Here is a 12,923-nt window from a genome sequence, read left to right on the forward strand (position 1 = left end):
AAGGTTGCACACATGTCCACGTGTTCTCACCAGCGCTATCACAGCAGTCATGGCGAGGGACATCTAAAAAGGCGCTGTCCACACTGTAAAATAATTTACACCTTTAGAGTGAATAATGGTGTATATTAGACTATAACTCACACCCTTACACCTACTTTTCTTTAAGGGGGGGGAGGGGTGAAAAGGACGTAAGGGTGCGAGTTATACAACGATTTGCACCCTTAACTTTTGAAGGTGAAAATGATTTTACAGTGCACTACGACGTACAGTGCGCCACGCAGCCCTTAAAGGGGCCCCTCACCAGGTTCGGGCATTGCATGACAAGCGCGTTGCGTAGATATCCCGGGCCGACGATCGCTTCTGCAAAGTACCGAACGGCTGAACGACGCGAAAACCGCTGACATTTCAAACCAAAGCGAGACTTGCGAGTCCTTCGAGAGAGCCTCGCTTCCTGCGTGAAAATCAGTCACACGCTTCGATGGCTCTACGCAAGACGCTGTCCCCGCAACGTCAGCGGTTATTGGCACGTGGTTTAGGGAAATCATCCAATGCGAAGCTGTAACCACTACTGGAAACGCGCCGGCCTGAGAGAGAGAGAGAGAGAGAGAGATTTTGTGCGCGAGCGACGGATAGGGCCGTCGAGTGAACAGATCGCTTGGTCTTGCCACGCGATCGCTCGGTTCTGCAAATCTAGAATTCGTCGCTCGTCGCCCGGAAGTGCTATGAGCGACTAGCCAATGGCGCGAAGCCGGAACTGGATGTACACAACTCAAGTACTTCCGATTGTAGCGCGGAACGAGCAAACGATTGAATTTTTATACGTTCAAGAATAAGAACCTACTGCAAGACTTTCAGAAATATCTAATGCTGCTTTTTACAGTAAAACACATCAACTTAAGTTAATAAAGCACGCGTCACGCTAGTTTCGGCGCCTATATTTCTGCTCTCATATCGGCGACACTGGGAAGACCTCGCTCGAAGTCTTCGCTCGCATTGGGTACGACTTGTACGCCACGAGCGAACGCGACAGCCATCTCCATCGCGTCGCTTGTTGCTGTCGCGCGCGAGATCGCTTGCATGGGGTTTATACTTCGTAAAGTTATACTAGCGACATTCTCCTCCTCCACCTTCGCTCCTCCTCGTTGCTCCTCTTTTAATCTCCCTCCTCGACCATGGCGCCGCCTACACTGCTCGAGCGTAGCAACGGCGCCAACATGCGCTCCTCGCCACTCCGTAGACGCTTCTCGAGCAAAAATGGCGCTTGTGCACGGCGCGAGAGCCCACGTGATGTTATTAGGCCAATAGCGACGCGGCGTCGGCCTAGGCCAGAGTGCGCGAGGAGGAGAGGCATTCTTCAAAGCGTGGCAGTAGTTTACGAAATTTAAGGGGTTTTAGGCTCGTGACGTAAGCGTTGCGCTATTCCATGGCGACGCGACATTTAAATTTCTCCTATCTTCTCCGATCATTTATCAAACTGGTCAAAACCGATCGTAACAGTTGTGACTAACAGCAAATCGTCGCGAAAAACATCGCAATAGAATGACGCAAACACCTCGTTCGGCTTGCTTAGGCGGTTGGTTCCGACCTTTTATAGATCTAAAAAAAAAAATAGCCTGATCGAATGGGCACGGGAGACGGCCATGGTCCGCGGCTACCTGGAATAAGGAGGCCGCCCACCTAGACCACACACTGCACTTGCTCAGAATAAAAGCTTATTCTCTCTCTCTCTTTAACAAATCTGTCCTCCAATATAATTTCGTCACTTTTCAACATGTGGTAGCTGCGCAAAGACGCGTAAATTGGTTGAAACAAGTATAAGTGGCACACAGTTTATGCCAGCTTTATAGTGCAATATATATTGTGTAGAAATATCTATCTTTAAATGTACACCTATAGCCTATAGCGAGTAGCTCCCAGCCAACAGTGCGCTTAGCAAGAGACAGGCTGAAATTCAGCGTGTAAATTCCAAAATAATGACACAAATTTCTTACTATTTCCAACTTATCTATGCGATTCCCAAGCCAAGTGTTTCATATCGCGCATATATATTCTAGAAGTGGGCGTACGTAGGTTCTAAATACGAAACCTTGAGTTTCTTTAACAGCAGTAGTAAATGCTCATATACAACTTCCACCAGGCGGCGTGGGGATGATGTTATGAATAATTTATTGCCTCTTCGCTGCCTGCTCCGTGTTCTGTGACATTACAAATCAACATTCCAAGCAGGAGAGAGGGCAAGCGTATTATAAATGCGAGGCATTTCTTGGCGAACACTTGCCACTTTGACAGTATCTATCTAGATTTGAAAATTGTTACAGCGCTAACACATGCATCCCCACAGTAACAAGGACGAGACACCGGCGCCTGCGTCCTTGTTGCTGTGTGGATGCATGTGTTAGCGCTGCAACAATTTTCAAATCAAGTATGCACCAACTCGCCCATAAAGAAGTTTTGATGAATTATCTATCTAGCCGCCTACGTCTTGGCGCTCTCATGTTCGTTTCGTTAACTTGGCAGGCTCCCCGCACACTGCTTGGCTTAACATCGATTCCCACAGGGCATGGGATCGGCCGGCTTTTGTCATGCCGCTATTACTGAAAGCGAATAAACGCATGCTGGCGGTGCGAAAGGAAATCCGACCCCTGTCGACAGAGCGGGAGACATATTGGCTTTGCAAACGCAAATATGCCTTCTGCTTTCGCCTCGACCCAATATGTGGCTCTTGGCTATGATTACAAGCGCGGCTTATAGATAGCAGAGGGAAATTCGAAAGGTCAGATATGCTGTACTGTGTGGCCCTCTGGCATAAGTTACACTTACTGTATATGTACCCCTTGGGAGCCTCCCGTAAGTAGCATATATAAGAATTCTAGCATAACCGAGGTACGCGACGAAAGGAAGCAGTTCAAGCGCAGGCCTTGCCACTACTCGTCTCTACAGGAGGCCGGAACTTCAGACAAAAATGCCCATTATTTTTTTTACATTCCTATTGTACCTTTGTAGCATATTATAAGTACGAACTATGGGTCTAGAAAACTTTTAGCCGTACTTTTATTGCGCCTATAAATGCCTCATTTCGATGTTTGTGCCTTTAGTGAATTTTCACAGCCTTCAAAATGCCTTTTTCTGTGATTCGTCCTAGCCTTATTTTGTTTATGTTGTTAACACACGCTGGGGTAATTTGGCTTAAGACGGCCGATTATTACCGCGAACATTTTACTGGTGTAAAGGCAGTTCTTCACAGCTGATCGGACTCACTTGTTTTTTTGTTTTTTTTTAAGAGACATCACCGAAAAACTTAAATGCTCGAGCGCAACTATGGTCTGGAAGGTTCGGAAAAGGGATCGCCACCATCCCCAATGGACCTGCTGCTGACAGAGTTAGTTCTAAACTTCAGCCTGTCTCGGATAAAAATCCCGTGTTTTCTGGACTAAAATAACTGTCAAGGGTTCTGATCGGCGAACATTGTGCAATAACAGAGGGCATTGGTTCATCCAACGTTCTAAAGTACAAGTATTTGCCACCAACTTCGGTAGATTTTGAGCGTTCCCTTTCTTCACGCTAAATAATACTCATCAGAAAAAAAAAACACGGCACTATCGAAACCTCAAAGCCTTGGAGTGGTGCTCCTTTGTCTCCGCTTTCACAAATTTTGATGTGGTGTTTAGTCACACTAGATTTCAAGTAAAACTTGTAACCTATGCAACCTGCATCATCCCGTTTTATAGAGAAAATAAAATGAACTTTGCAAAACAGGGGTTTGGTGGGCTGTGTTCCTTGGAAATTCATAATTTATCCTCAGACGCACAGAAAAAGTTCTTATTAATGGAACCTATACATGCCTATAGGGCAGCAATTGGTGCCTATATAGGCCTTAAATGACAGCTATAGTACCTCCTATAAGTGCCCAATACAGCAATTTTTAGTGCGCAATCATCCGGTCTCCTTTGAATGAATTCACGAATCACTCGGGAATTAAGTCGCAGCTGGTTTCTTCAGTGGCTCACAAATCCCAATTCCTCAGTAGGCCAACGTGCCACCCTCGTTGAATAAAAACTTCATTAACATTCGAGGCTTCACACTATCAAAAGTAGCCGGAGAAGGAAAGCCGCAGCCCGGATCCAACGTTTCTACAAGGAGATCGACTTCGACAGGGCAACACATATGCATTCCTAGGCAGCGTTTGTGTGACTTTCTCCACTGGTCGATGTGGAGAGGACCCTCCTCCCTTCCTCTTCTCTTTCTTTGCGTGTTTCGAAGAGCCCCCCCCCCCCCCCCCCCTCTTATGGCAACCCTTGATCTACCTCTCCTCAACGCCTCCCCTCTCTCCAAATTGTGAGAGAAGGCAAGTACACATATAGTAAGGTGTTGGTCGGGTAAGGGAAGCCGAGCTGTTAAAAAGAAGGATTTGTTGTAGCGGCAGCTAGGACGAGGAAATACTTTCAGTAACTATACCTTGTCAAAACTTGGTGAATGACTTCGAGTTATTGGTTGTTCAAATTAAACGGCGGATCTCAAATTTCCAACATGGTAAACATTTCATTTTTCACTTTCTTAAATACTTTGTTTAGTGTTCCTTTACTTGCGCTCGGAACGGGCATTGCCAAACCTAACATTGGTACAGACGTACTTAAATAGCGTAAAGCATCTTGCGTTTGTGGACGCCATGGTTCCATCGCGTCGTACTTCTTCATCTTTGCTTCTAGGGTAATTTCGTGATCTACATTGTCTCAGAAGCAAAGACAATGAAGGTCGAAGTTGAACGACTACTTCCTTACAGGTCTAGCTCCGCCTGTCATGAAGGCCCAAGAGCAACGCTGACAATGGGTTCTTATACCCGTTATCGCCAAGTAGAAGAAATCCGCGAATGGAGCCGTACGGCGGTCGGGTGGTGCTTTGTGTGAGGATTCCATGTGACAATATTATGTGGCATCAAAACTTCCCCCACAGAAAAAAAAAAGGAAAACTATGGCCCATACGCAAGAAAGTCAGTTAAATGGTGCGCGAAACGCGAGGGCTGCTGACGAAACCGAAACCGAAATGGTAATGCAACAAAGATAGAGCAAGATCACACAAAAGTTAGAAGCTAATTTGTATGCATATATACAATAAGCAGTTAAATTTGTGCCACTGAATGACCTTAAAGTAGCACTATATTTTGAATTGCAAGCTCTGGTGCAGTGGCACGTCCTACCTCCCGTTTCATCGAAAAGACTCGAGGCATTATTATCATTCCTCTCCGTACGCAAAGCGCAATCATTCCTCTATACTTACATGCTGTTTTGCTTTCGTGCGCACGTTTTCGATGCTGTTCAAGTTGCCCGAGTGATTGAATTGATATAGAATATCCGAGCCTTTGAGAATCGCTCGGCGATATTCAAGACTCGCGGGAATGAATGTGCTTGCGTTCGCTGATGCGTGATTTCTTGTGCATTCACAACACGGTGCTCTATGGCGGACATTCGCTCGAAGGTTCTGCAGTACGAAACCTTCCTGAACGACGTGCTAAAGGAGGACCTGAGGTTCGTTGTTGACAGCTGTGTTACGTGTCGTTGTATCAATGTGTGTTTGTTTTAAAATCCAGGAAATGCCTCGAGGAGCGCGATCGCATCTGCGCGAAGCTAGCCGAGCTGCTCCAACTACGGACTGTCGTCGAAAGAATTCAGGCAAGCTTTTGCAAGCGTACGGGGCTGGCGTTTCACGTAGCAGTTCTCACTTATTGTACCCACCTCCGCAGGAAGTCGCAGCGAACAAGGAGACCTTTCGGACGCAGGTTGATCTGGGCTGCAACTTCTACGTCCAAGCCGTCGTGTACGTAAGCCAGTCGTTTGTGTAACAGATTAACGATCCATACGGAAAAGAAAAAGAAAGAAAGCGATGTCTTTGCGACATTTGAGCAAAAATAATGCAGCGATGAGCTCGAAATCTTCTTGTAAAGTTAGTGTAAAGGAACAAGACCCTGTATGCTTCCGAAGTAGATGCATATAATTTATGTGATACGTCACACGTGATCCTTGCTGTGCAAACAATACGAGGTAGTTACGAGCAGCTGTTGGTGGACTAGTTCGCTGCCCATTTGTAAAGGCAGCGCACCTCTAGAGACGGGCGCTTATTTATATGCTAGATTAAAGCGCATGTGCAGTGGCTGGAAAGCAGTGAGGGGACACATCAAAGTGTTTAAACATTACGGCAACGAATCCAGCCACAACATCACCAGACACCCAAAGAAACAAAAAAAAGATGGAATCAAGTCATCGTTATCAAAATCAGATGCGTAAAATTCGATTGACGAACCAACAAACCAGCAATAAGTATTTAGTTGTAGTTCAGCACCTGTGCTTGTCTCAGTTTTCGTATACCTTACAGCCACATTTGCCACTTGCAATCTGATGGGCGTCACGTGAACCCATTTCAGGCCAGACGTGTCGAAAATCTTCGTGCAAGTCGGCATGGGCTTCTTTGTGGAGCTGACACATGAAGAGACGCTGTGGTTTGTGGGCCGCAGGGAAGCACTGCTTGAAGCCGAGCTGCAGCGGGTTTCCAAGGAGTCGGCCAACATAAAAGCACACATCCAGATGGTCTTGCAGGTCAGTACTCGATCGATCGAAGTGTCTTTAGCCGTGGCCCTAGTGCCTAAATGGATAAGTTAGGCTGCATCAGACAGACGAGGGCGACCAATGGGAATGCGAGGGACGAAATGCAGTGCGTTACAAGCACTAGACCAAGATGCTGATGTCCTCTGAGGACAGGATCTGGCTGCAAACGAATGCTGAGGACAACACACTGTGGAGTTTTGTTAAGCAAGATTTGCATAGTAGGATGTAAATATATTCTCCTGTGATGGAACAGGCAGCAACAAGTCAGAGATGTGAGGACGGTTCACTCGGTTGACGAATTCATGTGTGCATCAAGCGCTGCGCTGTCTTTAGTCGACAAGTGAGGTTACAGTCATTTGAGCTGCACAGCTCGAAGCTGTCCTTCATTGATGGAAACCACTGTCACACCGTGGTATGCCAACGTTGCTGCCATGCGCGAGGTCACAGGCTGCTTACCCAGTTGCAAGTGCACATCTTTTCGACCATGACGCAAAAGCACTGGTTTGTAAATATTTCAGTGCAGATTTTAAAGGGACACTAAGGAGAAGCACTACATCACTTTATACTGACAGTTTATACTGGAATTTTTTTTTTCTTCAAACCTCAGTTTTCATTGATATTACGATAAGAGGTTGATTCTTAGAAAATAACATGAAGATCAAAGTTCCATTTCTTAAACTTTGCACTGCATCATCAGTGCCGGTACTTTAGTGTGATTTCACAGATTTAAAGTTTTTTTTCTGTGTTTAAGATGTTGTGATGCAGTAGAAGTTCCTGCAACTTGCCAAATTCAGTCTTTGCCTTTTCTAGAATATGATGAACTACATCCTTCCTGATAAACTTTAACTAGGCCCGAGCAGTTGCCGTCAAAATGGATGAATTGTGGCAAGCAGGTGCAGAAACATTGAGGCGGTGTTTCCACCTGTGCGATATTTCGTTTTTATTTCTTACCGTGCCTTTTGTGGTGTTTTCCTTGATACTGTGGAAGGGTAATAATATAGCTGGAATTATTTTTCTCTGGGGGGTCGAATTTATTTCGAAGCACTCCACTGTGTCACACCCCAAAGTCTATTGTATGTAGCGTGGGCTAGAAATATGGTAATTTTTCTGTTTTTAAAGTGCGTGTTCGGTCATGCTGCGACGTTGATGCTATATTTCTTGAGGTTTAGATAGGTGATACAACAGTTATCATTGAGTCTATGATATGAATAAAGGTATTCAGTCAGTACAGAGGCTTGGAAAAGTAAGAAGCTGCCCCATTATTGCTTTTTTATCAAACCATTTTGCACTAATCACTGCCCCTCAAGCTGTGTAAATGCGCAAGTTTCTCAACAGATATGATACCTCTAGCATATTTTATCAATAGCAGGGGACTAACTTACGTACTTTCACATGGAGATTTTGTGAGCTCAATTTTTTTTTTGCCAAGTTTTTGGAAGTAACTACTTACCAATAGTAATGGACGAACTGACATTCACGTACATTGCTTGTGAGCTTGATACTTCATATTTTTGACCTACCCTTTTAGAGTAATTCGTGAGCACATTATGCTAAATGGAAAGACTGCAATATGTGTCGATTGCAAATGCAACTTATTCTCAGGCCTAACATATCTTCTCAGGCTGTTCACATCAAACACGAAAATTACATTCATGCTAAATATGGGTAGTGTGCGGTAATGCATACCTAGCTTCTTTATCATTGCTCCTGTGCTTGTGTTCCTGGACAAAGGGCAGCTGTAAACCTTAATTAAAGGAGTCCTGCAACACTTTTTGAAGGCTGCGACTTTTGCTTTAGGTTTGCTTTTAGCATTCCAAGAAAGAAAGAGCAGGTGTAATTATGAGATATATAATACACACAAACCTAAGTTACCGTTGACTGAAATTTTTGTCGCTGAGGATGCTACGGTTTACTCACCCATGACTCGAGTGAACTACGGCAACTAGTAGCGGCAGTTACATAGTGGTGCGCCATGGTTGCCAAACACTGCTCCGTTTGATGATGGTATGGTTGTCGTGATGATCGGATGACAATTAAAATAACTAAAACGGAAGGTCGTAGTTTTTTCGCAGTACTCGTGATATTTTGCAAAATGCAAAATTGTACATTAAATTATTAACCGGCAACCATTGTGCAGCAGGCTACTCACGTGTCCTTTGCGTGAAGTTTGCGAAATCACCTCACCACGTCAGTTGCACAAAGTGGACAAAATTGCCAAATAGTCATGATGCGATCGGTGATGCCCCGCAAGCTTTCTTGGGTTGCATTGCTGGGCCTCTCTAAACTCCATCACTCGTCAACAGTGTACAAAATAAATAAAGCACCGTGAAAGATGAATGCTAGGCAATGGGTGATATGCGAAATTCTGCAAATGTGCGTCCCCGTACATCTAGTAGTTTGACCTACACAAGATGCTGGATGCTTCTATAGGTGGAGATAAAGCAGGAGTTCATACCATCACCTCTGCCACCATCCCTTCCTTAATACATGGTAGCCATTTGGAAGCCTACCTTCGACTCGATGGTGCTACGAGCTTGGCAGTCGGCCATCTTGTGTAGGAAAGCCAAATTTTGTGGAAAAGCCTGCATCCTTGTAGTGTATGCCCCATTCATGTATCCCCTTTTGTAGGACAGCTGCAGCTTATCATCTCTTCTTCCTTTTACTCCACACTTATTTCAGTAAAGGCTAAATTCTATGACAGGTGTGTAGCATTTTTCATTTTTGGACAAACACTATTACTGCTTCATCACATATTGTATTTTCAGGGGCTGCGTGAAATCCAGGGCCTGCCAGCCAATCCTGACCAACCCAAGCGACGGGATGTATTCTGACGGCATCGTCACGTGTAAAATGGCCATGTGCTCAAGTGTGTATAAATTTGTAAATAAACGCAAAAAAAATCACACTTCTTGCTCAGAGAAACGAGCACTGCAAAGGTGCGATTCCTTTGGTCGTTATAACACATAACTCATTGAAAAAAAATACATATTGTTAATAAAAGTTATACCACCCGACTCTGTGGCCTCTTTGTCTACTTTAAAAGCTGGCCAAATTCATTCTGCACATAAATGAGGTCATAATAGTCGAGGCCATCATGCCGGCGACAAGGCAGAAGAGAAAAGGGGAAGCTGCTCCCATTGTTTCATACCTACCCTACCGATCTTAATACCCATTGTAGTTTGCAAAACCTCTTCTAGCAGGAAATTTTCTAGTGTTATGCGTGCTTCTTTAGCAGGGCTTCAGCAAGAATGGGAAGAATAGGAAGTACAAGCATAGGGATTGTCCCAGCTGAAGGCATGATACACCATGCAATTATGGCTGGGTGCTACATTCTTTTGCCAACAAAAACCCAAAACATGCCAAAACGTTCAGTTCTGCAATTCCTGTGCAAATTTCATTGCCAGAACTGTAGCACATGCAGAACTGCCATGAAGTTGCGAGTTTTTTTTTTTTGGTCATACTGTCTGCTGGCTGAATAAATAGTACGAGTGCCACCTCTGAAAAAAAAAAGTGGCTGAAATCGCCAAGCCTGTTATAATGCTGCGTTTGCTAGTGGCCCTTACTATTGGCTCACTACAGATGGCAACACCATACCTGTATTAAAAGTGAGAAGGCCCTTCTCGCAAGATATTGCAGCAGTGGCAGTCTGAACTAACCATCCATGAGCTAAATAATGTACCTGTCGAGTCTGATGCCATGAGTCAGTCAAGGGAAAGCTGCAGCGGTGGAGGTTCTGCACGAAGTTTTCAGGCATCGTCCGACAGCACTTCTGCCGCACATGGAAGCTGTGCTGATTTAGCATTTTTTGCAAGATATTTAATCGGCAAAGTTTCCACGTGCGATGGTTTTGTATTTTATCCAAACACGGAAAATAAAAGCAGGAAAAATAAGTCTAATTTAACCCTAATAGGTGTACTTGGCCTTTTTAAGCAGTTGTTGACGAGACGTTTCTTTTCCCCAACCTAAACCAATGCAGACAAGAATGTGGAACTTTCTTCTTTTTTTTTTTTTTCAGAAACGCTTTTATTCATGTGCATTTCCCCCCCTAGCCACCACTGCCACAGAAAGCTGTCTGTGAGTCGAGTATTTGTTTTTTTTAAAAAATAGCCCACATTCCTGGGCAGAACCAAAGCAGTCATTTTGGAGCTAGTGTGAGCTGGAGGCTGTGCTGCCGTGGTGTAGCCAGGAGGTGGCACACCGGTAAGTCAATAAAATCTTTTGCAGACTCGACAGTAGTCGACATCTTCGTAATGCAAAGCATTGCGCAAGTCGTTGCAGCACGAGGAGCCGACGTGCGAGAGAGGCCTGAGCGGCCAGTGACGCGCATTGCCATTTTCACAGCTTCAACACGCTTATGTTTGCGCTCCTCGAATTCGGCCTGGGTCAGCAGCTTTTTTGGGAGGGATATCTTGGCGGGAAGTTTTGATACGCCCACTCGGAGAGAAACCTTGCAGTAGGAAACGCCGACAGGCATTGAGCCGGTGATGCCCGAGCAGCCCAGTATGTGTGCTGTCATTATCCAATTGTGTGGCGCTTTGAGACGGCGATGCCCCCAGCATGACATGACATGCAGCCAAACATGACATGCACATCGCACCGTCTGCAGCAGACAACAGCAGCATGTCTGCATAGGTTATCACCTACTAAATGCGGTATGTTTCCAAACGGCACTACGCCACGCACACTGTGAAAGAGGTAAAGAAGCTTATTGCTTAGCTGAGAATGCAACAAGCGACGAACTGCAAGGAGATTTGCTGGTACCGGAAGAGGAAATCGAATGCGTGCCAGTATTTTCACGTGACATGGGCTGCAGAGGAACTGCCGTGATGGGCGCCTGTCTGCATGTCTGTGGAACTTTTTGTTGGTGCCTACTCCTGTTGATCATGCATGCCTTGCACCCTTTTTTGTTCACACAGGATTTAGTAGGCGGAAAATGTATCACAATCACAGTTTGCCAATGTGCGTAACGTTGGTGCAGAAAGACCGTGTTTTCCGAGAGCATATCAAGTGACAAAAAAGAAGCATAACTGCATTGGGTCAATTTTTGTGTTCTCAATAGTGAACGTTGGTGTTGGGAAATTATACGAAATGGGATCCTATCTATGAGGTTCTATATTCAACATGAGCCCACGGAGAACTCGCAACACAGTGAATGCAGAAAGAAAAAAAAAACGAAGGCGGAAAAGCGAGAAAAAAGAATACATCGCCTTGATTCAGCAATAGCAAGGCTTTCATTGAAAGCCTTAGGCTGAGCTTTTTATTTCTTTTTTTTAAAGTCAATTACACCACATTGGGCGGCGGTAAAAAAAAAGAAAGAAAGAGTCCAGTTTCCCCCGTTGCCCTGACACAACGCCACACGAGCCATCTTTCACTCTCTCCTGTCAAACTGGTCGTAAAAAGCCAGCCATGCATGCTGGGTATTCAAAACTGTCTTTCTGCGGCTTTTATTTATACAGTCTAAGCTCCAGTCTCTCACGATGTCTTCGAAAGCGCAGCTTAAGAGGTAATAATAAAGGGGGTTGGGAGTAAAGGGAGACGACAGAGTGACACTGGGGGGCAGGAAGAGGCAGCAGGCAGGCAGCACTGGTGTTTCGGGAGGTGGCGACGGCGGAAAGGCATCTTGAAAGTTGGATTCCCTAGCGGCTTGAAGATCAATCCGCTTCCACTTCGAGTATGCGTGGTCCATATAGCAGTACGTACGCCGTGTGCCAGTCACCTGAAGAAACACACAAATAACAAGTCTTACACTTACAGCTCTGCACGGGCTTGGAACATGCAGGTTTTAGGAGAGACTGTAGTCATAGCAAAAAAAAAAAAACTACTGACATAAAAAAAAAAGACTCTTCACATAAAACCGCAATCGAAAGGGCTTGCGATGGTAGGCCCAGGCCACTCATGCACATGCAGTTGAACCTAATCGTATCAGAGTCGCATCTGACCCAAAAATATCTTCTTTATACCCGGTATTTTTTACACAAATTGGAAATGTTAGCCAGAAATACTTGTTACGTTTTGATATTGATATTGAGCCAATGACTCGTCAAGGATACATCAGCCAGTGCCCTTTGTGAGGGCACAGTATGATAAAGATGAAGTGAGAGTGGTGGAACAATATGTTCCAGCAGAAGGCATCTCACGAAGAATGACAACGTTAATGCGATTAGCATTAAAGCAATGCAGTGATGCACTGTTGTACCAAAGCTGAAACGCGTCATGTATGAAGCGCATGTGTGCCATTCGGGCTACTCTCGTGTGCTTCCCGCTAGACGCATTGCGCCATCTAGAAGCGGCACCGGGAAGTCTGTCTGTGGCATGTGTGTCAACTTA

General features: G+C 45.1%; 2 protein-coding genes across 2 annotated transcripts in view; one reads left to right on the forward strand and one right to left on the reverse strand.

Moving 5' to 3' along the window:
* The first annotated feature begins 5,233 nt into the window (after positions 1-5,233).
* Positions 5,234-9,501, forward strand: Uxt (Uxt prefoldin-like subunit). Its single transcript, XM_070520883.1, has 5 exons — positions 5,234-5,522; positions 5,585-5,666; positions 5,738-5,811; positions 6,416-6,587; positions 9,362-9,501. The coding sequence occupies exons 1-5, from the start codon at positions 5,452-5,454 to the stop codon at positions 9,425-9,427; spliced, it is 465 nt and encodes a 154-aa protein (XP_070376984.1). The 5' UTR covers positions 5,234-5,451; the 3' UTR covers positions 9,428-9,501.
* A 2,307-nt stretch (positions 9,502-11,808) lies between these two features.
* The window catches only part of Usp14 (ubiquitin specific protease 14), a 47,639-nt gene continuing 46,524 nt past the window's right edge, over positions 11,809-12,923 (reverse strand). The window contains exon 16 of the mRNA XM_070540995.1: positions 11,809-12,312. Coding sequence (XP_070397096.1) covers positions 12,248-12,312 — 65 coding nt within the window. The 3' untranslated portion in view covers positions 11,809-12,247. The remainder of the gene's footprint in view (positions 12,313-12,923) is intronic.

Source organism: Dermacentor albipictus, chromosome 6 (genome assembly GCF_038994185.2).
Source record: "Dermacentor albipictus isolate Rhodes 1998 colony chromosome 6, USDA_Dalb.pri_finalv2, whole genome shotgun sequence".
In the NCBI taxonomy this organism is placed as follows: domain Eukaryota; kingdom Metazoa; phylum Arthropoda; class Arachnida; order Ixodida; family Ixodidae; genus Dermacentor; species Dermacentor albipictus.

Coding starts and splice junctions, on each gene's coding strand:
- Uxt (XM_070520883.1), top strand. CDS start 5,452: ATGGCGGACATTCGCTCGAAGGTTCTGCAGTACGAAACCTTCCTGAAC. Junction 5,523..5,584: donor GTGCTAAAGGAGGACCTGAG/GTTCGTTGTTGA, acceptor TTTAAAATCCAG/GAAATGCCTCGAGGAGCGCG. Junction 6,588..9,361: donor ACATCCAGATGGTCTTGCAG/GTCAGTACTCGA, acceptor TTGTATTTTCAG/GGGCTGCGTGAAATCCAGGG.